Consider the following 25,475-nt stretch of genomic DNA (forward strand, 5'->3'; position numbering starts at 1 on the left):
TGACAATCAGTCACTTTTTACTCCTTTTACTCAGACCTTTGTTAGTATCATAGGAACAGGAGGAGGCCATTCAGCCCCTTGAACCTGCTCTGCCATTCAATGAGATCATGGCTGATCTAACTCATTCCATATGCTTGCCTTTTCCCCATATCCCTTAATACCTTTGGCTAATAAAAATCTATCAATCGTAGGTTTCAAATTAATAATTGATCCAATGTCAATTGCTGATTGCGGAAGAGAGTTCCAAACTTCCACCACTCTGTGTGTGGAAGTGTTTCCTAATTTCATTTCTGAAAGGTCTGGCTCTAATTTTTGGATTATGCCCCATAGTCCTAGACTGCACAACCAGCATAAATCATTTCTCCCAATCTGCCCTTTCTGTTCTCCTTAAAATCTTGAAAACTTTGTGCAAATCACCCTTTTATTTTCGAAATTCCAGGGAATACAGCCCTGGTTTGTGAAATCACACAGCACAGAAAGAGGCTATTCGGCACATCACTCCTGTGCCAGCTCTTTGGAAGAGCAATCCGATCAATCCCACTATCCTGCTCCTTCCCCATTGTCCTGCATTGTTTTATCTTTCGAAAGAATTTATCCAATTCCCTTTTGAGAGTTACTATGGAATCTGCTTCCGCCATCCTTTCAGTGCATTCCAGATCATAACTCACTGTGTAAAAAAAAGTATTTCTCACTCTGCCACCCACCCCAGCCCCACCACTTTTGGTTCTTCTGCCAATTATCTTGAATCTATGTCCTCTGGGTACTGACCCTCCTGCCAATGAAAATAGTTTCTCCCTCTTTTTTCTGCCATTTAAAACTGTTGAATGTTTTTCTAATCCCTCAATGACGAGGACGATCTGACAGACCAGAAAAGCAACACTTCAAAATTAAACTGCAACTATTTGATTTTGCCAAAAAAAACTATGAATTTTCCCAGAAGTTATGTTTATGAAAATCCTGTGTTCTGATATTGCCTTTGATGTCATTCTCGTAAAAGCTTCTTTGTAGCTTGTGATCTGAAGTTCATTTATATTTGATAAGCTTTCAGTCCAGGGAGTAGTCCGTGTTCAATCCCAGCAGTGCCAATTGCCTCTCCCACCCCCATCATTTCTGCAGCTCCTGTTCACTGTGGAGAGACCAGCCTCCAGCTCATCACATTTACATTAGAAGTGGGAAACTGACTGCAAATACCTGTATCTCCTTTGATATCTGCTCTTGAAAGTAGAAAATGACCCACTTGGCCTAAATCTGCAAATTTACTATAAGATTAATTTTAGGGAGTTAAATGCTTAGAGCTGATCCCACACACTTGACAGTTGACACTCCCTATTTCCCAGTGGAGCCCAGAAAGATGCTGAAGCTACAACTGAACAACAAATGTAAATTGGAAAGAGTGTGACACATGGAGGTCACTGATCTCAATCTGGAAAGGGGTCAGGTGAAAGCATAATCTAAAGCCAATATGCCCCATTTATATAATAATTACCCCACTAACAAACCTAGCCTTGTATCACTATTGCTAAGGTATTGATGCCACCTACTATCACACCCAGCAGTTCTTTTTAACACACTAAATTTGTGGACTTTTACAGGTGCTCTTTTATTAGAAATTCTTGTGATTTCATGGATTGGGTGGGTTAAAGACTGACCTTTCACTTCAGGAATCTGAACTGGAGCCCAGCTGGGACTCAAAGATATTCGCTGGAATAGATACAGCAGAACCTGGCAATTGTTTGGGTCCTCAGTGCTTTGCCTTTGCAGAAGTTTCAACCCCGGTCCATTGGATAGGACCTCCCAAACAAAACAGCTTGTGTTTATGTGTTGCCAAAAAATAAGGTGCAAAGTCATATTTGAACACAGGTTGACAAAAGTACATGTAAGTGTGTGGCTTGTTCAGCAATGCACAACTCTCTGTTTGTTATGTTCAATCAAAATTTTTTACTATAAGTAACAAGAAGAGCTTCCCAGTTCTGAAGAAGAGTCGGATTGCACTCGAAACATTAGCTCTGTTTTTCTCTTCACAGGTGCTGTCAGGCCTGATGAGTTTTTCCATCACTTGAGTGTGACTATTATACCAGGCGGCTGTTGATTTGACACTAAACACAAAGGCATACGCCAGGCAAGGGAAGGAAATGTGGGAGTGCTCTTCCAACATCATAGTCTGGTGCTTTGCTCCACATCTAAACCACATTGTAAATAATTTGGGGAGACTTAATACTGGCAAGGAATGACAAAAGCCTTCTGTTCCCCAACACGGACATCTCTCAATTTGGTCAACAAAAAACGTTGTCTAAAAAATGTAGAGTTTAAACATTAACACCATTGCTAGGATTTGGACAGGATTATGATTGAATCATGAGGTTTCTCCAGAAGCAAGTGGAGCACTGAAGCATCATTGGTGACCATAGAATTGTTTACCAGCAAAGAGTTAATCAGGAAGGAGCAAATTGGATGGAAGAAGATACAGAAGTAAGTTGGGAGATAGTGCAAAATCAGAGCAGGTGCCCATTACACATATCTCCTGATTTATGTTCCCACTGAAGTCAATAGTGCTTATTTTACACTATTAGCCAAAGTCAAAATTAGCCCCATTGGCTCTGCACCTCCCCCTATAAAGCAATGGGCCCCACTGGTTAAAGATTAGGATTGGCCAAGTCCTGTATAGGGGTCAATTGCAAATCTTGTTGTCAGGAAAGAGTAGTTTGTTTGGGGAGAGATACAAAAAGAGAAAAAAAATGGAAAGAAACAGATTATTAGCAATAATATGAGCAGCAATATTGACATTGGTGCACCTTTCATCTTAGACCAAATAAAAATCAGAATGTAAAGAGGGTGAATAGGAAATATGAAGAAGATGTTACAAGATATTTCTAGAATATTCCTTCCATAATATCAATCATTTTCTCCTTACAGCATTTATCAATTTCTTAAGATCCCAAGATAGGCTGCGAAAGATCATGCGACATAGAATAGTTTGGATGCATTTAACATGTGTCTATTTACTCACCAATCGGCATGGCTTCCTTAACAAATCCATACTGTTCATGGATGAGAAGTGGGGAGCTGAAATTCCGACGGAATCCCATTGGCTTTCAATCGTGACATGAAATAAGGAAGGGCATGATAGTTAAGGTGATTATTGGCATCTTCTTAGGATCTTGAAGTCAAATGATCAATTGACTCAAACAATGTGAAGCATGTATATAAAACTAAGAGAACTCTGCATGAAAACCATCAAGTTTAATCACCTTGCCATGTACCATCATATTTGTCACTTCCATTATCTTTGTGAACTGATGACTTTATAAGCTGATCACAGCCCAATTTCATCACTCTCTCCATTGAAATTAAAAGTCTACTTTGGTGGGGAGGATGGGGTAAGGGAAGCAAAATGAGGAAGCGAAATTCATGATACATCCCACCCGATTCAGCCATATAGAAAGGAAAATCATGTATAACAGGCGATGATTCAACACCACCCACTTTGCACTAAAGTTGAATTTCACCTCCTGTATGTTGAGATCTATTGGGATTTTCTCTCACTATACTGATCAGTCACTCAAAGTTCAAAATAATGTTGACTTACATAATGGAACGAAAACAGTGAGAGAAAACCTGATCCCTTTCTAGTAATCATTTCAGTTATGTGTTCACAGTTGAACTTGATCAGTGGGACAGATCAGTAGAGAAGTGGTAAGCAACATCATTTTGATACTAGCTTTGAACAAAGGTACAAAAATTACAATGCGACCTCAATCTAATGTCCAAATTAATTTTTAACAATTGTGGCAAAAATTGTCACTTAGCGTTTGAAAAAATATATAATTGTATTGATTTGACTCATGTGTGACCCTGCCAGGGTGGCCATTTTTGATTCAGGTTTCCACACAGCATCTTGCAAGTGGTAAAACACCACAGTTAGAGTTGTTTGGGAATGGCAAGGGGAAGCAATCCTTTAAGCTAGAAATGCCTGAAGTAGGTCTTATATTTTATTTTGTATGCAGTGCCTTTCAGATGCTGAATTTAGGAATAAGAAAGTTTAAACATTAGTAGTGCATAGGCACATAGGCTCGAGCAGCTGATATACAGCTTTGTCCACAGGCAGCCAATATAGGGTGTGGAAATTTAATAAGTTAAAATATATACAGCAACAATCTAAATATATATAGAACAGTTATTATAATAAAATGTCCCAAGGTGCTTCACAAGAGCATTATAAAACAAAATATGATACCAACCACATTAGGAAATATTAGGTCATTATGACCAAAAGCTTGGTCAAATAGGCAGGTTTTACGGAGTGTCTTAAAGGAGGGAAGTGAGGTAGAGAGGCGGAGAGGTGAATGGGAGAGTGTTCCAGAGCTTAGACCCAGGTAACTGAAGCCACGAGTACCAATGGTGGAGTGATTAAAATCGGGGACACACAAGAGGCCAGAATTAGAGCAGCTCAGACACCTCAGGGGGTTGTAGGGCTGGAGGAGATTACAGAGATAGGGAGGAGCGAGGCCTTGGAGGGATTTGAAGACAAGGATGAAAATGTAAGATCAAGATGCAGCTTGGCCAGGAGCCAATGCTAGGTCAGCAAATACAGGGATACTGGGACTTGGTGCGACTTACAACACAGGTAGCAGAGTTTTACACAGCCTCAAGTTTCCGGAGGGTAGAATATGAGAGAGCAGCCAGGGGTGCATCGGAATGGTCAAGTCTAGAGGTAATGAAGGTATGAATGAGGGTTTCAGCAGCGGATGAGCTGGAATGGGGTGAATTCGAATGATGTTGTAGAGGTGGAAACAGGTAGACGTCTAAACATCACTTATACATATCCACTTACGGATACATGCATTATGCCACTTGTAGGTACACTTGCACTTAGCTGGCTGGACTAACACAAATTGTTATGATCCAATTTATCCTTTCAGGTTCACATTCCTTGATGAATGGTGTTTGCATTTCCTATCGACTTGGTTGGAGGCACTGCCACTGGATACATTTGTTTTGCTTTCTTAAACAAGGTTGACCCACCTTAAAAGAGCATGTCAGTTTGTAACAGTTCTTTCTCATCCTTCACACCAGTCACATAAATCTCTTCTGCCAAAGGCAGAATTGCTGAGAAAATGAATACACCCTACAAAAAGGTCAAAACTGATGTTCTGTCACTTTAAGTAAAAAGAAAGAAGCCCATAATAAAAAGGCTTACATAATGATTAGAAGCGGCATGATTTATAAATGTCCCTGGGTAGTATAATGATTATGACAGCGTGGGGAGAAGCGGCCAGCTCATATATTAAATGAAATACCAACAGGCAACATCAGGTCTTGGCAGAGACCAAGTCAGCTGACTGTAATCCCTTCTGTTTTTCACTGAATCTGAACTAATCCATCTCCAACGCACGAGTAGATCTGTTGACTTGAATTTGACGTCTTAGTACTTGATTGACTATTCGGTGACATATTTCTGCTACTGCTTGTGCAACAGTTTGTGATAGATGTAATTAATCCCCTGATTTACAAGGTTGTTTGTTCATATTTCATACTTAGGCTGGCAGAAAGGTTGGTTATTTGGATGAATATTTACTGCAGGTAGTGACAGCAATATCTTATGAAGAGATACCTCAATAAACTCAATAAAGATTCTTTTAGCATCTCAAGTCATTTGACTCAAATACTTTCCAGTTTTGAGAACAACAGGCTGTGTCCTAATCAGAGTGTCCTGACTTTACTTTTTATTCTTCATCAAAGTGTTAATGTGGCTCATGAAAGCAAAGAAAGGTGGCACTGGAGAGTAAAACACACTCTTGTTTTAGACACAAAGCCCTCCTAGGTCAAGGTACAGAATAAATTTCTGAACCAGCATTCACTAAATAAGACATATCTACTCATTATCACCTTACTGTTTGTGGGAGCTTGCTGTGCACAAAATAGCTGCTGCATATCCTACATTACAACAGTGACTACATTTGGGGATGTCCTGAGCTCATGAAAGGTGCTTTATAAATATCCAAGTTTGTTTTGTTTTCTCGTTCTCGCTGGCGGATTCCACAATCCAGTGGGGTTTTATTTGTCATGAAAATCCTTTAAGGATATGACAATAAAAAGCAGCACTACAAATATTTTTTATTCATTTACAGGATGCAGGCTGTCACTGGCTGTCACTAGCATTTATTGCCCATCCCTAATTGCCCTTGAGAAGGTGGTGGTGAGCTGTCTTCTTGAACCGCTGCAATCCATGTGGTGTAGGTACACCCACAGTGCTGTTAGGGAGGGAATTCCAGAATTTTGACCCAGCGACAGTGAAGGAACAGCGATATATTTCCAAGTCAGGATGGTGAGTGGCTTGGAGGGGAACTTCCAGGTGGAGGTGTTCCCATCTATCTAGTGCCCTTGTCCTTCTAGATGGTAGTGGTTGTGGGTTTGGAAGGTGCTGGTGAAGGAGCCTTGGTGAATTCCTGCAGTGCATCTTGTAGGTGATACACACTGCTGCCACTGTGCCTCAGTGGTGGAGGGAGTGAATGTTTGTGGAAGGGGTGCCAATCAAGTGCGCTGCTTTGTCCTGGATGGTGTCAAGCTTCTTGTGTTGTTGGAGTGTGCACTCATCCAAACAAGTGGAGAGAATTCCATCACACTCCTGACTTGTGCCTTGTAGATGGTGGACAGGTTTGGGGAGTCAGGAGGTAAGTTACCCAACACAGGATTCCTAGCCTTTAACCTGCTCTTGTAGGCACAGTATTTATATTGCTAGTCCAGTTCAGAAGACTGAAAAATTTCCTCCGCTAGGTCCTGAAGTTTTGACACACTAAATTTGCAGCAACTGTCCATTGGGTTAGTCATATGATTCAGCAGCAACATAACTGAGCTCTTGAACACCACTCACCAATTTTCCGATGCAATGCTGTTGAGAGGCATCCTCTCCGCATTGTGGGTGAGCATTGATTTTACAGAGTTTGCATCGCCATCCTCGTTTAGAATACCCTGAAAACACAAAACAGAAAAATAAACAATTTTGTATGATGAGCCTTGTGTGGTCTCCCTCCACAATCTAACCCTGCAACTAACTGGCTGCCTTGCAATATCTACCTGTTCCTTCCATTTTTCAATCTCTGGTTGACTTTCTATACTCCTATTCCCCATTCCTGACCATCTCCATCACCATGTGTCAATCATTCACTTGCAAATACTCTCCCTGATCTTTCTACTCCCTGCCACTCTCCCCAGAGTCAAAAGCTTAATTTAAATCTTATTCTTTGGTCATGAAGTCTAACTCACCTTCCTCCTGCTGCTTGGCTCTGATGCCGTCCTAACTTTCTGAATCATTTTGGGACATCTTATGCTGTTTTAATGTTGCTATATCAGGACAATTTGAGAGGTTGCCCTTCCTGATATATACTAATGACCTAGACTGTGGTGTGTGGGGCGTGATTTCAAAATTTGTAGATGATACGAAGATTGGAAATGTTGTCAACTGTGATGGGGATAGTCTTGAACTTCAAAAGGACATAGACATGTTGATGGATCGGGCAGACATGTGGCAGATGAAGTTTAATGCAGAGAAGTGTGAGGTGATTCATTTTGGCAGGAGCAATATGGTGAGATAGTATAAAATAAAGGGAGAGCCTCTAAAGGAGGTGCAGGAACAGAGGGACCTCAGTCTACATGTACATAGGTCATTGAAAATTGGGAACAGTTGCCGCCTACCTAATCTGTCCAGACCCCTTATGATTTTGAATACCTCTATCAAATTTCTTCTCAACCTTCTCTTCTCCAAGCGAAACAGGCCTGGCTTCTCCAATCTTTTTACATAACTGATGTTTCTCATGACTTGGAGTCACTCTCGTGAAGCTTTTCTGCACCCTCTGTAATGCCTTCACATCCTTCCTAAAGTGCAATGCCCAGAACTAGACACAACACTCCAGCTGAGGCTAAGCCAGTGTTTGGATACAGTTGAATGGATTAACTGCCATCAGGGGGGGAAATTTTTAAATTATTCCCCGATCAGTGGGAAAGCAGTGAAGGAGCTATTAAATCGGAGCTCCTCCATTTTCCGCTCTGTTCCCTTGGGTTCCCCCATTTTAATGCAGGCAATTTTGGGGGTGGATGAAGCTAACACATTCACATAAGCAGTTAAAATCTGTCACACCTCCAACGGCTTTGCATGGGTCACATGGGGCTGCTGTCCACTCCTGTTGGCTTCCTTCCGGACTTAAAATCAGCTCTTTGGCATCTTTCAATACGGCCCTTGCCAACTCCCATCCAGCGCACTTGCTTCTTATACCGCGTTGTTTGGACTGAAGGTCATTTGTTATTGATTGTCTCAAGTGAAAACCTAGTTGAGCTGTGCAAGATCTTGGCTGCAGTGTTTTAAGTCTAGAGTGTGTATTATCTTGGCATCATCTGCGCATGAAAAGCCTGAGGCATTTAGGCTATTTTTCTGAACAACTTGCGTGGAAATAAGAAGTTTGGTAAATGGCCTGAGAGGTATTTAAAATTAGGAAAGGGCTCGATAGGGTCAACGGAGAGATATGTCTACTTGCATGCTAGACCAGAACGTGGCACCATAAATATAAGATAGTCACTAATTAATCTAGCAAGCATTTCGGGAGAAACTTCTTTTAACCAAAGAGTGGTTTGGATGTGGAAGTCACTGCCTCGAGGAGCAGTTGTATAGATGCACTTGAGGGAAATGTTGATAAGTCCCATGAGCGGGAAAGGAATGGATGTGTTGGCAGGGTTAGATAATGAGTGGGAGGAAGCTTGCATAGAGTATGTAAACATGGCATAAATCTATTGGGCTGAATAGCCTGTTTCTGTGGTGTAACGACTCAAATTCATAATGTTGAGGAAGAGGGATACCGTCCTCAAGCCCCCCCAGGGCATCCCATTCAACACAACCTTCCATTGCAGTCAAGCTCCCTTACAACAACCCTCTGTTTCCTACCTTTCAGCCAGTTAGGTCTTACCCTCAATACCCACCGATCTCAGCTAGTCCTCTTACCCAATTCTTTCTCAAAGGGCATTTTGGACGTCTAAGTACAATGTGAGCTCACCACCTACGAGTTTGGGAGTGAAATACCCATGGGGCAGGAATTTTCTTTCCAAGGTTGGGCGTGGCAGGCCACATGGGAGTGGCCACAAAACGGGCCGCCGCCTGCGATTGGGCCCCGACCACGATTTCACGCTGTCTGGCCAATTAACGGCTCGCCGGTGTGACAGGCGCGCTGTCAGGGTGGGGGTGAGGGAGCGCGCACTGAGAGCCCCCCGGAGACGCAGAGCTGCCTCAGGGAGCTGATGAATTTTACAATCAAAAATAAAGATGTTAAAAATAAGGGAAATATGTTCCCACATGTGGCTCAGTCACATGAACAGAGAGATATTAAAAATGATGTTTAATTTTTTTTTCAAATGACTGTTGGAAACCTCATCCCGCTTGTGGATGGGATTTCCTAAAAAATCCAAACGCCAACTGTGAGGTTGGACGGGCAGTGGAAAATACTACTTAATTAATTAATTAATGGGCTTATTAGGCCTCTTAAATGTCCACTGGGGCGCTGCCAACTTTCTGTGTACACTCTGACTGAAACATCACGTGAGTGCACGATGACATTGGGACGCTCGCCCGATGTGATCACGCACTATTTTATGCCCGATTGGGTCGGTTGCGTGCCCGCCTGTGGGACGCAAAATCCCGCCCATGATGTTTGACCGACTGGTCGTTATTTATTAAGTTTTCATATGGATACTATTCCATTTTAATTTGCTTATCTTGGCTCCCTGATCATTGAGGTAATACTAATGTGTGTGGAATCACAGAATCAGAGTGCAGAAGAGGCCCTTCGGCCCATCGAGTCTGCACCGACACGTGAGAAACACCTGACCTACCTACCTAATCCCATTTACCAGCACTTGGCCCATAGCCTATGACGTGCCAAGGTACTTTTTAAAGGATGTGAGGCAACCCGCCTCCACCACCCTCCCAGGCAGTGCATTCCAGACCGTCACCACCCTCTGGGTAAAAAAGTTTTTCCTCACATTCCCCCTAAACCTCCTGTCCCTCACCTTGAACTTATGTCCCCTCATGACTGACCCTTCAACTAAGGAGAACAGCTGCTCCCTATCCACCCTGTCCATGCCCCTCATAATCTTGTACACCTCGATCAGGTCGCCCCTCAGTCTTCTCTGCCCCAACGAAAACAATCCACGTCTACCCAACCTCTCTTCATAACTTTAATGTTTCATCCCAGGCAACATCCTGGCGAATCTCCTCTGCACCCCCTCCAGTGCATTCACATCCTTCCTATAATGTGGCGACCAGAATTGCACATAGTACTCCAGCTGTGGCCTCACCAAGGTTCTATACAACTCCAACATAACCTCCCTACTTTTGTAATCTATGCCTCGATTGATAAAGGCAAGTGTCCCATATGCCTTTTTCACCACCCCACTAACATGCCCCTCTGCCTTCAGAGATCTATGGGCACACACGCCAAGGTCCCTTTGTTTCTAAGAATTTCCTAGTGCCATGCCATTCATTAATACTTCCTTGTCCAATTACTCCTTCCAAAGTGTATTTTTCATTGTATTTTTTCACACTTTTCAGGGTTACATTCCATCTGCCACTTATCTGCCCATTTGACCATCCCGTCTATATCTTCCTGTAGCCCAAGACACTCAACCTCACTGTTAACCACCCGGCCAATCTTTGTGTCATCTGCAAACTTACTAATCCTACCCTCCACATAGTCATCTATATTGTTTATATAAATGACAAATAATAGGGGATCCAGTATAGATCCCTGTGGTACACCACTGGACACTGGCTTCCAGTCTCTAAAGCATCCTTCTGTCATTGCCCTCTGTCTCCTACAACTAAGCCAATTTTGAATCCACCTTATCAAATTACCATGTGCCTTTGCCTTCTTTATAAGTCTCCCTTGTCAATGGCTTTGCTGAACTCCATATCAACTATATCAAGTGCACAACCCTCATCTACACACCTGATCACCTCCTCAAAAAATTCAATCAAATTTGTTAAGCATGACCTCCCTCTGACAAAGCCATACTGACTATCCCTGATCAAACCTTGCCTCTCCAAGTGGAGATAGATACTCTCCTTCAGAAATTTCTCCAATAGTTTCCCTACCACTGACTGAGACTCACTGGCCTGTAGTTCCCTGGCTTATCTCTACAACCCTTCTTAAATAGCCGAACCACATTAGCTGTTCTCCAGTCCTCTGGCACCTCCCCCATGGCCAGAGAGGAATTAAAAATTTCGGTCAGAGCCCCTGCAATCTCTTCACTTGCCTCCCTCAGCAGTCTGGGGCACAAATCATCCAGACCTGGAGATTTGTCCACTTTTAAGCCTGCCAGCACCTCCAATATCTTGTCACTCTCGATATCAATTTGCTTAAGAATTTCACAGTCTCTCTCCCCGAGTCCAATACCTTCATCCTCATTTTCTTGGGTGAAGATGGATGTGAAGTATTCATTCAACACTCTAGCGATGTCCTCTGGCTCCACCCATAGATTGCCCCCTTGGTCCCTATGGGCCCTACTCTCTCCCTGGTTATCCTCTTCCCATTGATATACTTATAGAATATCTTGGGATTTTCCCTACTTTTACCAGCCAGAGCTTTCTCATATGCCCTCTTTGCTCTCCTAATTGCTTTCTTAAGCTCCACCCTGCACTGTCTGTACTCCACTAATGCCTCCACCAATGAAAGCAGTTATGCTTCCATTGCGCTTGTTCAATATGAGAAGTACATTGGGCTCTTTTCTTTATTGATCATTAAGCCAGCGACTTGTGTCACCCAGTAACACATGAAAAATTTCCAGGCATTGCAGCTGAATACTGAACTATCTAGCCCAAAAGCAGATTAGGAGAAACCTTAAATGGTGAACAATTCTGCTAGGTCTCCAAGCCCAAACAAAAACGTGTTTTCTTTTAATTGAAGATGATAATTTAGATGCAGCAACAATATTTATTGGAATTTTTCAGGAAGTGATGTCGCAGTACCAAACTCGCAGCTGATTCTCAAGCCGTGGTATAGCTATCTAGTCGTTGTTTTGTGGGTCTGAACAGCTTTCCCACTCATCCGACATGATAGTAATGCTGAGGAATCATGGGCCTGGGAAATATAACCAATGGGAATGAGCAAGGCAGTTACCTAGGGAAACTTCAGGCTACCACAATAATCTCCACACTCCATCGTAGGAACCTAACATCAACTGATAGATTTCAGCGATGGCAGCATTTAATATCAAGGAGCTCTGGAATCAAAAGGAGCTATTATTCAGGTCAGTCATTTCTTAAAGTGAAATTTCTTCTTCGATTCTACTGATCTGTCAGCCGAGTTAAAGAGCTGTGCCTTCAGCAGGTTGGGACTTCATTAATCACAAACCCCCTTTAGAAAGATAGAACTAGTGTGGCTTTTAGAACAATTACTTATTTATGTATTTACTTAGCTTTGAATGTCCTTGTACTTCTGTATCCCTCACACCAAGTCTCACCACACACATGCTGTATTTTTGACAATGAGAGTTACAGATAGAGTCATGAATACTCACATTAAGCCATATTTTGACATGAAGTATTGATGATGGATGAGACTTGCCTCCTCTCCCATTGAGGAATTTTCTCCCTTCCTAATCATCACTGCTCATTATGGACTGTCTCTGGCCAGATTGTGCATGTTGGTGTGTTCACAGGCTTCTATCAATACTGTTGGGAACATGAGGCAATGAAGGGTCTGTCTCTGTCCCTTTCTAGACTTGATTTGCAACCTCCCTGTAGGAATGCTAGGTGCTGAGGAGAGGGGGATGGGGTGGTGGCAGGGGGAGGCAATTAGTCAGCTCTCCATTCTTATCACAAAAATCCCCTGTGATTTTGAGGCCCAGGGTGAGTTTAATTTATGTATAGAAACTGCAGGGTGAGTGCTCCTCCCAGCTTTACATTCAGGCAACTATTTTGGCAACCCTCTTGAAGCCTCTTTAAGGGCCACAGGCAGTAAAGATTATCCTGAGGACAGCTGGTTCAGTGCCACGTATGTTCAAGGCAGCCGGAATTCAAGCATGGCCTCAAACATGGGTGAGGGTCCTTATTGTATATGCAGAAGGTTAATACTGTTCTCAGGTACATTGCCTGGGTGTTGATACGCAAGTTTCATCAATAGGGTGGGTGGCACACTTCTGCCACGGTGTGTGCGTGTGCTCACTGCCCATCATATTGGATGCTTGGGAGTCCACTGTTTGCCTCTAAAGGGGGCTTAGTGTTAATAAGCTGCTAGGGCAACTGAGTGGATGTTGCCCATTTTATCTGAAGTCAAAATGACTTCTTACATTTTCTGAAGAAGAAATAAAATTGGTGGTGGAAAGGCTGATGCAGTGCTGCTGCGGTAGCACTAGTAGTAAATACTTTAAAGAAAATACATTACTGAGGCACAGTGTCATTCAACAGGAAGGTAGGGTGGAGAATCGAGTGCACAGGTTGATGTGGCTGATTCCCAGCGCTCCAGTCTGTATTCCCTCACACAAGCCTCTGCTACTTGTTTGTTTCCTCACTCCATGTATTCTCGCATCACATCATCTTTAGAAAAACATAATTAAGCATGTCCCGAGGAAGAACATCATCCTTTCATCGCTTTGAGAGGTTTATTATAACCTCCTGAGTCAAACATTGGACACAGAAGCTCAAAAGGAATTCCAGAACGAATCTGTTACTCTGAATGAAAGTGAAAAAGAAAACTGCTGCTATACCTTTAACACAGTAAAATGTCCCAAGGAGCTTTCACAGCAGCATTATCTGACAAAACCCCATGAAAGGAGATACCAGGACAGGTGACCTAAAACTTGGCTCTGAGTTCAGACTTAAGAAGTGTTTTAAAAGGAGGAGAGGAGGTAGAGAGGCTTAGGGGAGGGACTTTCTAGATCTGACAGCTCATGCCTTCTTGAAGAAGAGCAGCTGCTCTGCCTTTCTACTCTGGAAAGGAAGGGCATCTATGGTTATCAAAAAATATTAGTGAGCTAATAAAGCAAACTTGTCCTTAAGACACGTCCTTGTCTTGTTGACTTTGCTCCCTTTTCACCATTCTTCCAGCAGCTGCAGTATGTGAGTTAGCATCAGCAACTATTGCTTTAAATGCCCGCAGTGCTATCAAAAAAATTTGCGTCAGGAAAATTTATTCTGCAATATCAGGATAAACTACTCTGTCCGGGATCCTTGTGAAAAGGTGAAGATGCTTATAGCTTCCTAATTTTCTTTGAAGATTAATAATGAAATACCCTTGACTAATCACACATATAACTGGAATTCCAATCAAACCTAATTGGAGCAATTTGTATTTAATTAGGCAAAAGTCTGATTTGTGGACAGGATCAAGTGTTTTGAATTTGAATGACGCTTTTAAGGGTCCATTCCCTCCACACCAAGTTGGACAGTTCATCAATCTCTATTATTTCTCTCTGCGTGTCACCATTTTAGAAGTGTTACGCCAGCATTTCTGCTCTTTGCAATTGGAAGAGAGTTAACACTAAGCGCAGTTTTGGTCTCCTTATTTAAGGAAGGATATAAATGCATTGGAGACAGTTCAGAGGAGGTTTATTAGACTGATACCTGAAATGAGCTGTCTTATAAGGAAAGGTTAGATAGTTTAGGTTGTTTCAACTGGAGTTAAGAAGAGTGAGGGGTCACTTGATCAAAGTATATAAGATCCTGAACGGTACTGACAAGGTGGATGTAGAAAGGATGTTTTCTCTTATGGGTGAGTCCAGAGCTAGGGGGCACTGTTTTAAAATTAGGGGTTGCCCTGTTAGGACAGAGATGAGGAGAATTTTTTTCTCTCAGAGGGTTGTGTGACTTTGGAACTCTGCCTCAGAAGGCGGTGGAGGTGGGGTCATTGAATATTTTGAGGTGGAGGTAGACAGATTCTTGTCAGGTAAGGGAATCAAAGGTTATCGGGGGCAGATGGGATGTGGAATTTGAAACAAAAACATATCAGCCATAATCTTATTGAATGGCGGAGCAGGGGTCAATGGGCCAATTGGCCTATTTCTGCTCCTGTTTTGTACGTTCATATCTAACACTAAAGTGATGTATTTGCATCCAACGTGGGCTTTGGAGAATATCTGCAAGTTTGCAGTAAGAAATGTTTGTTAGAATTATACAGAATCTTGATTAGGCCACATTTGGAATACAGTACACAAGTTTTGCCTCCATTTGGCAAAAAGGATATAGAGGCACTGGAAAAGGTGCAAAGGTCATCTGCAAGGACAAAACCAGAACCGGGAGGTTACAACTATCAGGAAAGACTCAACAAGTTGGAGTTCTGTTCTCTTGGAAAAAAATAGGTTGGTGGGTGATCTAATACCATTTTGATAATGTAAAAGTAGAGAGGTAATTTCCACCTGTGGAGGATTTTAAACGAAATGTCATAAATATAGGATAGTCTGTAATAAATCCAATAAAGGTTTCAAGAGGAACTTCTTTACCCAGAGTGTGGTTAGAATGTGGAACTTGCTATGATAAAAAAACTGATGTGAATCAGCTATGATAATCCCATGAGAAGGAAAGGAATAGAAGCTTGTGCTGTTAGGGTTAGATGAAGTGAGGTGGGGAAAGGTTTGTCTGGAGTATAACCATTGGCAAAGACCCGTTGAGAATAAATGGCCTGTTTTTGTGCTGTAATTTCTATCCAAATACAATGACCAGTAATACGTTTCCTAGAAAAGTCCAGGAGTATGGGAAAACTGAATAGAAAAGTAGCATCCATTTACCAGACATATACCAAGAATATAAATAATGGGTGCACCATGCAAATTTGTATATTTAAGATTGCAACATTACATCATTACAACAAGACTTGTCCTGCAAGCTAAGCCTGGATGGTAAAGCAAACCTGGACCCAAAGTCAAAACTTAGTCCCCAAACGTAAGGGAGAGAGTAGCTATTGAATAACTACTGCATAATTATTAATGTTAATGATGAATTGTAGATGCAATGATGGTTCACTGGTGGACCAGAAATGTTGCATGGAATCTCAAAAGTCCAGCTATCAGTTAGTGAGCACCACTGAGGTGATGCATGTCCCAACTAACATGAAAAACATACCTACAATCATGTGATGGCAGATGTCACAAAATGTAGGCTTTTTGAAGACAAATTCTTGAAAGTTGTGCGTCCTTACTGGTTTGAGAGGTAAAGAGGCTTGGTGGGACTTCCTTGTCGGTGGTTCATTGATGGGTGGACCCTCTGGCAGGAAAGCAGTGGGTGGAGTTGGTGGTGGAGTAGGTGGAGGAGGCAGGATCTCTGCTGGGAATTTCACCTCACTGTTCGACCGCTGAAAGAAATTCTCCACGCTTTTGCTTCTGAGGATCGTCTTGAAGGACAGAGATCTCTTCAACCGTTGAAGCTACAGAATGGAAACAGAACGGGCATTATTTTTACTGAATTAGACCTTTGAGGACTTATTTAATGGCAATAAATATAACCACAACACATGGGTTAACAATCAAATTGATCATACAAGTGAGGTTAATTCTCTTTATCAATATATATAAGGACAAGCAAGATCGAGAAAATATCTTTTATTCCCGCTGTTGCTAGCACTGATTAATGCAGACAATAAAGATTCCAGCTCAAAAGGATTATAGTGAGGAGAATCATTCAGCACTGGAGGGGACCATTCAGCCCTTCATATCTATGCCTGTACTTTAAAAGAGTTATCCAATTAGCCCCTCACCCTTAGCTCTGCAAACTTTTTTCCATCTTCAAATTTTTATCCAATATGAAAGTTATATTAAATCTGCTCCAATCACCCTTTCAGTCAGTACCTTCTAGATAACACACTGTGTAAAAAAAAAAGTTCTCACCATCCTTTTGCCAATTACCTTAAATCTGTGTCCTTTTGGCTACTGACACTCCTGCCAATGGAAACAGTTCCTCCCTATTTACCCTATCAACACCCTGCATAATTTCCAAACCTTCTGGTAGATTGAAGGATCAGTAGCTGAGCCACATAGATAAGGAGGTTCTAGATTCAATCTCTGGTCTGTGGTGAGTTAGCTAATTTTAGCTGGGAGAAGACAATGGATCTCAGTAACCCTGGGGGAGGGAGACAAAAGAATTGGAGAAGGATTCTGTTCCTGTCGGCTTTTCAGTTACCCCAGCTCAGTGTCAAGACAACAGGCTTCATAATGATGCCTTTGCTGTCAAATTGCCTGCTGACATTCACTGCTAGGTCACATGGATGAATAAATTCTGTGAAGTACTGGACAGAGTGGCATGGACAAAATACTTTGAGCAGAGGAGAGAATGACAGATCACCAATACTAATCACAAGGTACTAACTGGAAGTGAGGGATTTGAATGGGCTGTATATAGTTCAATGGAGGTGTTATGACTGATTCAGTTGGTAAAGAGGAGTTATTTAAAAATCCCAGGGGGAAACTTTAAATGACTGTCATAACCTAAAATTTTAAGTGTCATGGTTGAGATGCGACTCTGATTTCAGGAATCAGACCATCATTTCTCGAGGTTTTACATTAAACTAAAGGAAGCATTTTATTAATTTACACAGGTTAAAATATATATATATATACATGGCTACAAATTACTACTATCATAACTTTTAATAAATTTCCAAACTAATCTCCATTAAAGCAACAGCAACCCATAGACTTAACCAAACCAGGCAAAGCATTTTCACCTTATGAATTCAAAATGAGGTTCTTTCACTTGGTTCCTGTGGAGACAGTTGGAGGCTTACAGCTGCCTTTTGCTCTCACATTGCCTCTGCTCAGCACACCCGAAAACTGCTGAAGTTATACTTACCAGCCACAGTGAATGTTAATTCTCATTGTATCAACAATCTTTGAACTAAATCTTTCTAACAATAAAATACATTTCATAGTACCAATTTTGTTAGTAATATAAACATATTGCTTGGTAGCTGCTAGAAAGGCATCAGTTTTCATCCCACTTCTTGAATGCTCTGTTCAAAAAATGCAAATGCACTCTAGCTCTCTTACATATCAAAACTAGTACACACCAAAGTACCCAGACTAGCTGGCTTTAATCCAATTAAGACACACCCGCAGACTAAACCTCTATTTTAAAAGAAAAATATTTTCCAAAATATTATGTACATTAATAGCTTCATGACAGACGGACTTAATAATCTTAACTTTAGATGGATTGTACAAGGATAATAGGCAAGAAGCAACAATTGCAAATTAGTTTTCTTTATTTGGTTATTGGATGTGGACAAAGACAAGGGCAGTATTTCTCGTCCAACCCTAACTGCTCTCGGAATGTGATGACCAGCAACCTTCTTGAACCACTTCCGTTACATGATGTTGGTACACCCACAGTGCTGTCAGCGAGAGAGTTCCAGGATTCTGACCCAGTGACAGTGAAGGAATGGTGATATAGTTCCAAGTTGAATCGGAGCGGAACTTGCAGGTGGTGGTGTTCCCATATGCCTGCTGCTTTAACTCTTCTAGGTGGTAGAGGTTGCAGGTTTGGAAGGTGCTGTTGAAGGAGCCTTGGTGAGCTGCTGCAGTACATCTTATAGATGATACTCACTGCTGCCACTGTGCACCAGTTGTGGAAGAAGTGAATGTTTAAGGGGATGGATGAGGCGCCAATCAAGCAGGCTGCTTTGTGCTGTTTGGTGTTGAGCTTCTTGAGCTGCACTCATCTAGTCAAGTGGAAAGTATTCCTGACTTGCGCCTTGTAGATGGTGGACAGGCTTTGGGGGAGTCAGGTAGTGAGCTACTCGCTGCAGAATTCCCAGACTCTGACCTGCTCTTATATGTGGCTGGTCCAGTTAGGTTTCTGGTCAGTGGTGATCCCCATAACATGGATGGTGAGAAAATCCAACAATGGTGATCCTGTTGAGTTTGAAGAGGAGGTGGTTAGACTGTTTCTTATTGGAGGTAGTCATTGCTTAGCAGTTTCCTTTCCCTCTGGCATGCCACACAAGACAGAGTAATGAGAATGGAAGTATAACATAAAAATAACAATGTATGCATTTATATAGTAATTTATCATGTTGAATGTCTCAAGGGCTTGAATTACTTGAATTAACATGAATTACTACAAGTGCTGAGTGCAGTAGGTGAACCACTATTCAGTCTTAGTTTAAGCCACAAAATCCCACAGGTCTCACCCCTGGAGGCCCGATATGAGGTTCTCATGAGCTTGCAGAAATTCATCATAACACAGCATTCTTATGGAGAGGCACATCTTGCTATTTCTCTAGATTTTAACCCAGAATTGAATGTATTGGAATTTCACCTCTCTGTTGTGGTAAAAATGGCAGGCAAGCTCAGAAATCACAACTTCTGCCCCCAAACATGGCGCTTCCCATTTTCGCAGGGGTGGGAATTGGGACGGATCGCGTTTCACACATGCCCAGTCACAGAGGCCATTTAAGTCATCGGTTGCCTCCTCTCAAGTCGGATTTTGGTAACCCAGGAGTGTGAAACCCAAAGTGTGCATCTGGTAAGAGCAGGTCTGAACTTTGTGCATTTCTTTGGACTCCGACTGGCAGAGGCATTGTCACTTTCCAGCCAGTCAGCACTCTATTCACATACAGTATAAATTGTTGTTTTTCCCTTATATTGGTATTCTTGCAAAGTGTCCTGATGAGTGCAAGACAAAAAGCTTCGACATGTCTGTTTATTCAGCAATACTTCTGAGCTCGTTGATCTGTGGGCCTAACCAAGAGACCTGAACTCCACCTACAACAGTGTATATTTTGGGCCTTTCTTCAGTGCTCAGTTAGACCTGACACCTCATTGTATCGATGCCAAGGCTACAGAGAAGTGCTGTGGTAGACTGTTTGTACCTTGCTCACTGATCTTGTGCATGTACAATTAAACCAGGATGTAACAGTGTCACTTCAAACACAATAACTCAACGACATGTCCGTTAGCATTGATAAATGAAGGAGGTGGTGACTGATAAAAGCTGGCTTTAAGCCTGCATGCATGGGGGGAGGGGAGGAAGGTGTTTAGTTATGATGTTCCAGCTATCACGAGACAGCTCAAGCTCGATGGATCAGCTGGTCTTTTCCTGCCCACCAGTTTCATATGTTTAGAAGGACAAGTTATTGTATTTGCCCAAAACTGAGAGAGCCTTAAAGGTGAAAAGGTCCCAACTCCAAGCCAAGACGCCTTTCTGAAAATCAGATGTGCTGCTTGCACTGGTAGACAATAATGCCTTGGCTGTCCAAATACCCCACCTGTAACTGAATGCACCTGCCCTACCTTGTGTCTTTGGGCTTGCAATTGACAGATCTGGGATGTTGCTGGAGCTGGGATAACAAATGATTGTAGTGGAATTCCTTAAAGTTATGTAGCACTATTTACGGCCTAAGGACATCCCGAAGCACTGTATAGCCAATTACCAATTTTGAGTAAAGTCATTGTAATGTAGGAAATCCGGCAGTCAGGTTCACACAGCAAGCAGCCATATAGAGCAACGTGATAATAAGCGGACAACCTGTTCTTCATGATGTTGTTTGGGGGATAATCGGCCAGGGCACTGGGGAGAACTCCCCAGCTCTCTTAAGAAAGACAAAAATTCTCTGTGGGGAGACAGCGGTAAAAAAGATGACAGGGAAGCAAATGTAGCATGGCGCGTAGCTGATTCTTCTAGTATACAGTATATCGGGACTGACAATTTAATGTTAATTGTGCTGACCCTCGATCCTAAACCAAAGGTAGCTGCGCACAAAGAGCACTAACTGTCCAATTAAACCAGCACGAGCATATGTTGTGGGCCACAGATTTATTATTGGATTGTGGCAATATCTGTTACAAGTATACATCTATTGTATCTAAATCTGATGAAAACCGAGTTGAGTGAATCATTGGTTTAGAATAAAAGCTCTTGAGGTAAAGGATGAAATGCTAAATTAGATATCAATTGGGTACATAATTGGAAACAAGGGCAATGATCCATGAAAATAGCTGTAATCGGACAACTATGAATTGTGGAATACTGCAAGAGTCAATCTTGCGGCCCCTGTTCACAATATTTACCATTAAGGTGACTCAGGGTTCTAATTGGCAAAGTGGTCCCAATCATGCAGTGTTAAAGGGATCCTTCAGGTGAGAATTAATTGGCTGGTGGTAAAATCTCGATCAAAATAGGATTTGCAGTATTGGGAATAAAGTTGCCTCCAGTTGAATGTTGTTTTCTCCATTAAAGTGCCTTCCTAGCCTACAAATGAATATGTCCACAGTGTTCAATATCATTCAGTCTGCATTATGCCCCACTAAAAACGGAGCCACAACCATGGTGGGAAATTGCACTTTTTGATAAGAAAAAAATCTCCAACCATTTCTCTCTTGATAAGTGTGAATTACTTGGGATATGGGGGGCTTTCAATTGACCGATGGTGTATCCTCAAGTGCCTATTCTTAACTCATGAACCCAGATGATGAATGTTGAAAGCGACTTTGATCTTTTGGCGCTAGGGCTGTGCGGGTGGGGGCGCGGGGTAGGCGGTCAAATTAGAACCGACACCAATCCTCTTACCTGAGGGGATGATTTCCTCTTCTTACCTCTCGCTTCCTCACTTGTCACACCTATAGCAAGATTTCTTCTCCTCACCTGCAGGGAGAAATTAGCGTTCTCACCTGTACTCCCTCACCAGTCTCACCCATAGAGATATTTCTCCTCAAAGCACATGGGGATAATTTCCTCTCCTCACTTGCGGGCACTCTTTCTTCTGAATGTTATTTCTACTGCAAAGCTAGCCTGTGGGTGCCATCTCACATTTGTTTGCAAAGTCACCCCATATATATAGAAATCTAATCATCTCAGTGATGCATGTCCTTCATTATTTCTAATACGCATGGTGGATTTCCAAAGGAAAAGCTGAAATTATTTTGTGTTTGCCATCACCTCATGACAGCCCAAAGCGCTTTACAGCTAATCTTGAATTGTAGTCAGGGAAAATGAGGCAGAAGATTTACACAGCAAGATCCCACAAACAATAGTGTAATAATGACCAAACAATCTGATTTAGTGATGTTGGTTAAAGGATAAATATTGGCCAAGACAGGACTTACCACCACTTCTTTGAATTGTATCATATGGGACCTTTCACCCCCCGCTCTGAGAGGGCAAGTGGGGCCTCGGTTTAACCTCTCATCCAAAAGATGGCACTTCTGACAATGCTGCACTTCCTCAGAGCTGCATCAGGTGTGTTGACCTGGATTATCGTCTTTCTTATAGTTTTTTTCATTTACCTGGTGAGGCGGGGAGGTGAGCCCCAAGGGACCCTCGCTTCCAGTCAGAAGCGCCTCGGTAGCAGGCACAATCTGCTCCAGGAATAATAGCAGGTGGGGAGTTTGACTAGGGTGGTATACCTATCACACCGTAACGCAGGTCCTAAGGTGAGCTCAGGGAGGACAGAAACCTTCTGTGGAGCCGAAGGGCAAAAGCTCGCTTGATCTTGATTTTCAGCACGAACACAGACCGGGAAAGTGGGGCCTCATGACTCTTCTGACCTTTTGGGTCCAGAAAAGTTACCACAGGGATAACTGGCTTGTGACGGCCAAGCGCTCATAGCAACGTCGCTTTTTGATCCTTCAGTGTTAGCTCTTCCTATCGTTGTGAAGCAGAATTCACCAAGCGCTGGATTATTCCCATGAACACTGGCCTGGATGATGGCTCAAGTTTCTGGAGTCTCTCAGAGGCAAATGTGCTACTGAGGCATGACTGTCCTCTTCAGTCAGTGAGAGCAGTTTTAAACCCATTTCTTTATCTTTGCTGTTGTCAATCAATGTGCACACTGGTGGCAAGGACATTCCATGCAGTTTGACACATGATGGTTTCACTGAAGGATTAGTAATCATCATATACTCATTGCAAGTTTGATCCTCTTGGGCTGATTCATTAGTAATAATGAGCTTAGCTGAGACTTAACCACTTGATACCAATTTGATTTAATAACAGATCAGAACCTGAATGAACTGTTTCCATCTGGATCAGCCTTAGGAGTTGCTGATAGTATTTAGCCACTTATGTACAAGACAATTCCAACATAGGCACATCATGGGTAAACCACGGATCCTTCCTGTATTTATTAAGCTTCTTTCTTGTGCCCTCGTAACAATAGAATAAACACTGCAAAATTCAAAAGGCTCATTTCTTGATCAATCTTGTTTGCGTAGCTTTAAATATCTTCTTGTGTCCTGCCAAAGGTTTGGGGGAAAAAAATGGAATGGAAACATTGACACTGTGGTGCCATTCTGCAAACTTATAAATAGATGTCTCGCAGCTGATTATTCATGCTTAATTTCCACCAGAAATTACTTCCCTTTCCCGACAGCATGCAGCTTATCGCTCTCAAGTTGGAATGCTCACCTCAGTGTGAGAGGACCAACCCAGGGTGGTGCTCGCAGTTGCCCATTTGCAAAGCAAAGATGAACCAATTTCCACGGGAATTTCAGTGCTGTCTGCGATACCCGAAAGTCTCTGCCTGTGAAAACTTGCATTTACACAGCATCGTTCACAATACAGCTGCAGGCCAAGAAAGTACTTTTGAAATGTCTGTAATTAAGCCATGGCCCACGAGGGACAGGCATGTTGGAAGGATTAGCAGGTTGGCTACTAACCTGTTTGACTGTGTCTTGAATGCATTTTCCATGGCCAAAAAACCCTGGAGTGGGACTTGAACCCAGAGCCTCTAGCTTAAGAGGCAAGGTGGGGGAGGCAACCCATTGAGCCACAAGACTTCCCATTTTTAAAGTGTAGTTGCTGTTATGCAGGGAAATAACTGAGTCATACTAAGCACAGTTGCCACAAACAGTATTTAGATAAATGACCATCTATTTTATTGATAGCGATCAAAGAATAAGTGTTGCCCAGGATATTGTTACCTGTCAATCAGCGGAATTTTGACACTATTGAAGAGAAAGCTGAGCATTTAAACAGTGTTGCACTGCTTTCAAAGTGCATTTTTGGTGCAAGTTAGGATAAGATAAAGGGTAAAGTTTTAAACAAAAAACAGAAAATGCTGGAAAGACTTAGCAGGTCTAACAGCATCTGTGGAGAGAAAAAAAATGAAAGAGTCACATGGATTTGAAACGTTAACTCTGTTTCTCTCTCCACAGATGCTGTTGGACCTGCTGAGTTTTTCCAGCAGTTTTTGTTTTTGTTTCAGATTTCCAGCATCCGCAGTATTTTGCCTTTATTGTAAAGTTTCAGATGTCACTTCTCTGTCTTAGGGCATCACTCTTCAGGACTATCTATTGGAAAATCCCATGTGGTAATCTCACATCCATCCATAGATTTTAACACAATCATGGGATATGTATGCAAGTTCCTATTATGCCCCATGTGTTCATAATTATGAAGGGTTTTGATAGGGAAAACAGGGAGAATCTGGCTCCACTGGCAAAAGCATTCAATCCCTCCACCACTGACGCACAGTAGCAGCAGTGTGCACCATCTACAAGATGAACCGGAGGAACTCACCAAGGCTCCTTAGACATCACCTTCCAAACCCATGACCACTACCATCTAGAAGGGCAAGGGCAGCAGGCAGATGGGAACATCACCCCCTGGAAGTTCCCCTCCAAGCCACTCATCATCCTGACTTGGAAATATATGGCTGTTCCTTCACTGTCGCTGGGTCAAAATCCTCGAACTCCCTTCCTAACAGCACTGTGGGTATACCTACACCACATGGACTGCAGCAGTTCAAGATGGCAGCTCAAGGACAATTAAGGATGAGCAATAAATGCTGGTCTAGCCAGCGACACCCACATCCCATGAATGAATAAAAAAAAATCACAGGGCACAGCAGTGTACATACAGAAAACTTACCCTGGGGCTGGTAAGTCTGGTAAATGCCCGAATTTGAACTGTAGCACCTGGAATTTCTACTCTCACACTTTCAACCTTTGTGCATCTCTACAGCACCAAACAGCCCTAAACATGGCGCAAATTTGTTTCTTTTTCCTTGATCCTCATTGTGTGACGAGGACCAAAAACAATGGCTTCAGTCTTCCCAATTTTTAATTGGAGGGCATTCCTGGTCATTTGATATTAGATATTGGGCAAGCAACGTGACAAATGGGAGGCAGTGAAAAGGGGTTGAGGGGGTAGTGGTGAACTTGAGGCTCGAGACCACAATGGCTGGGTAAGTCTACCCGGTCCATAGCTTTTTATCAAACAAGAGGGTGCACGTAAAGTTATCAGGCAAAGAGTTAGATTAGATGTTGTGAAGAATTTCTTCTGAAGAACTACTGCTCTCGAAAGCAGATTCCCAGAGGATGAGATGAGTAAAGCCTCACTTCAGCTTTTCAACAGAAAGCTGGACAAATTCTTCAGAGGTTACTACAAGTTACAGAGGATAAATTGTAAGTTAGCTGATATTAGGAGGAATTGTGTTCAGTTGTGGCGGCCTGAGGTTTTACTACCTTACAGGGTCAAGGGAATAATTCCCCAGAGTTTTTCTTGAATT

At 42.4% G+C, this 25,475-nt stretch overlaps 1 protein-coding gene across 2 annotated transcripts in view; it reads right to left on the reverse strand.

Moving 5' to 3' along the window:
• Positions 1 to 25,475, reverse strand: part of LOC121269122 (SH3 and cysteine-rich domain-containing protein 2-like) — a 222,395-nt gene that overhangs the window by 28,271 nt on the left and 168,649 nt on the right. For both annotated transcript variants that reach the window (XM_041173595.1, XM_041173594.1), the window contains exons 2-4: positions 16,097 to 16,397; positions 6,872 to 6,969; positions 3,008 to 3,089 (exon numbers count right to left, since the gene is read on the reverse strand). In XM_041173595.1, the coding sequence (XP_041029529.1) occupies positions 3,008 to 3,089; positions 6,872 to 6,969; positions 16,097 to 16,397 (481 nt within the window). The remainder of the gene's footprint in view (positions 1 to 3,007; positions 3,090 to 6,871; positions 6,970 to 16,096; positions 16,398 to 25,475) is intronic.

This window comes from Carcharodon carcharias, chromosome 23 (assembly GCF_017639515.1).
Source record: "Carcharodon carcharias isolate sCarCar2 chromosome 23, sCarCar2.pri, whole genome shotgun sequence".
NCBI classification, from domain to species: Eukaryota; Metazoa; Chordata; class Chondrichthyes; order Lamniformes; family Lamnidae; genus Carcharodon; species Carcharodon carcharias.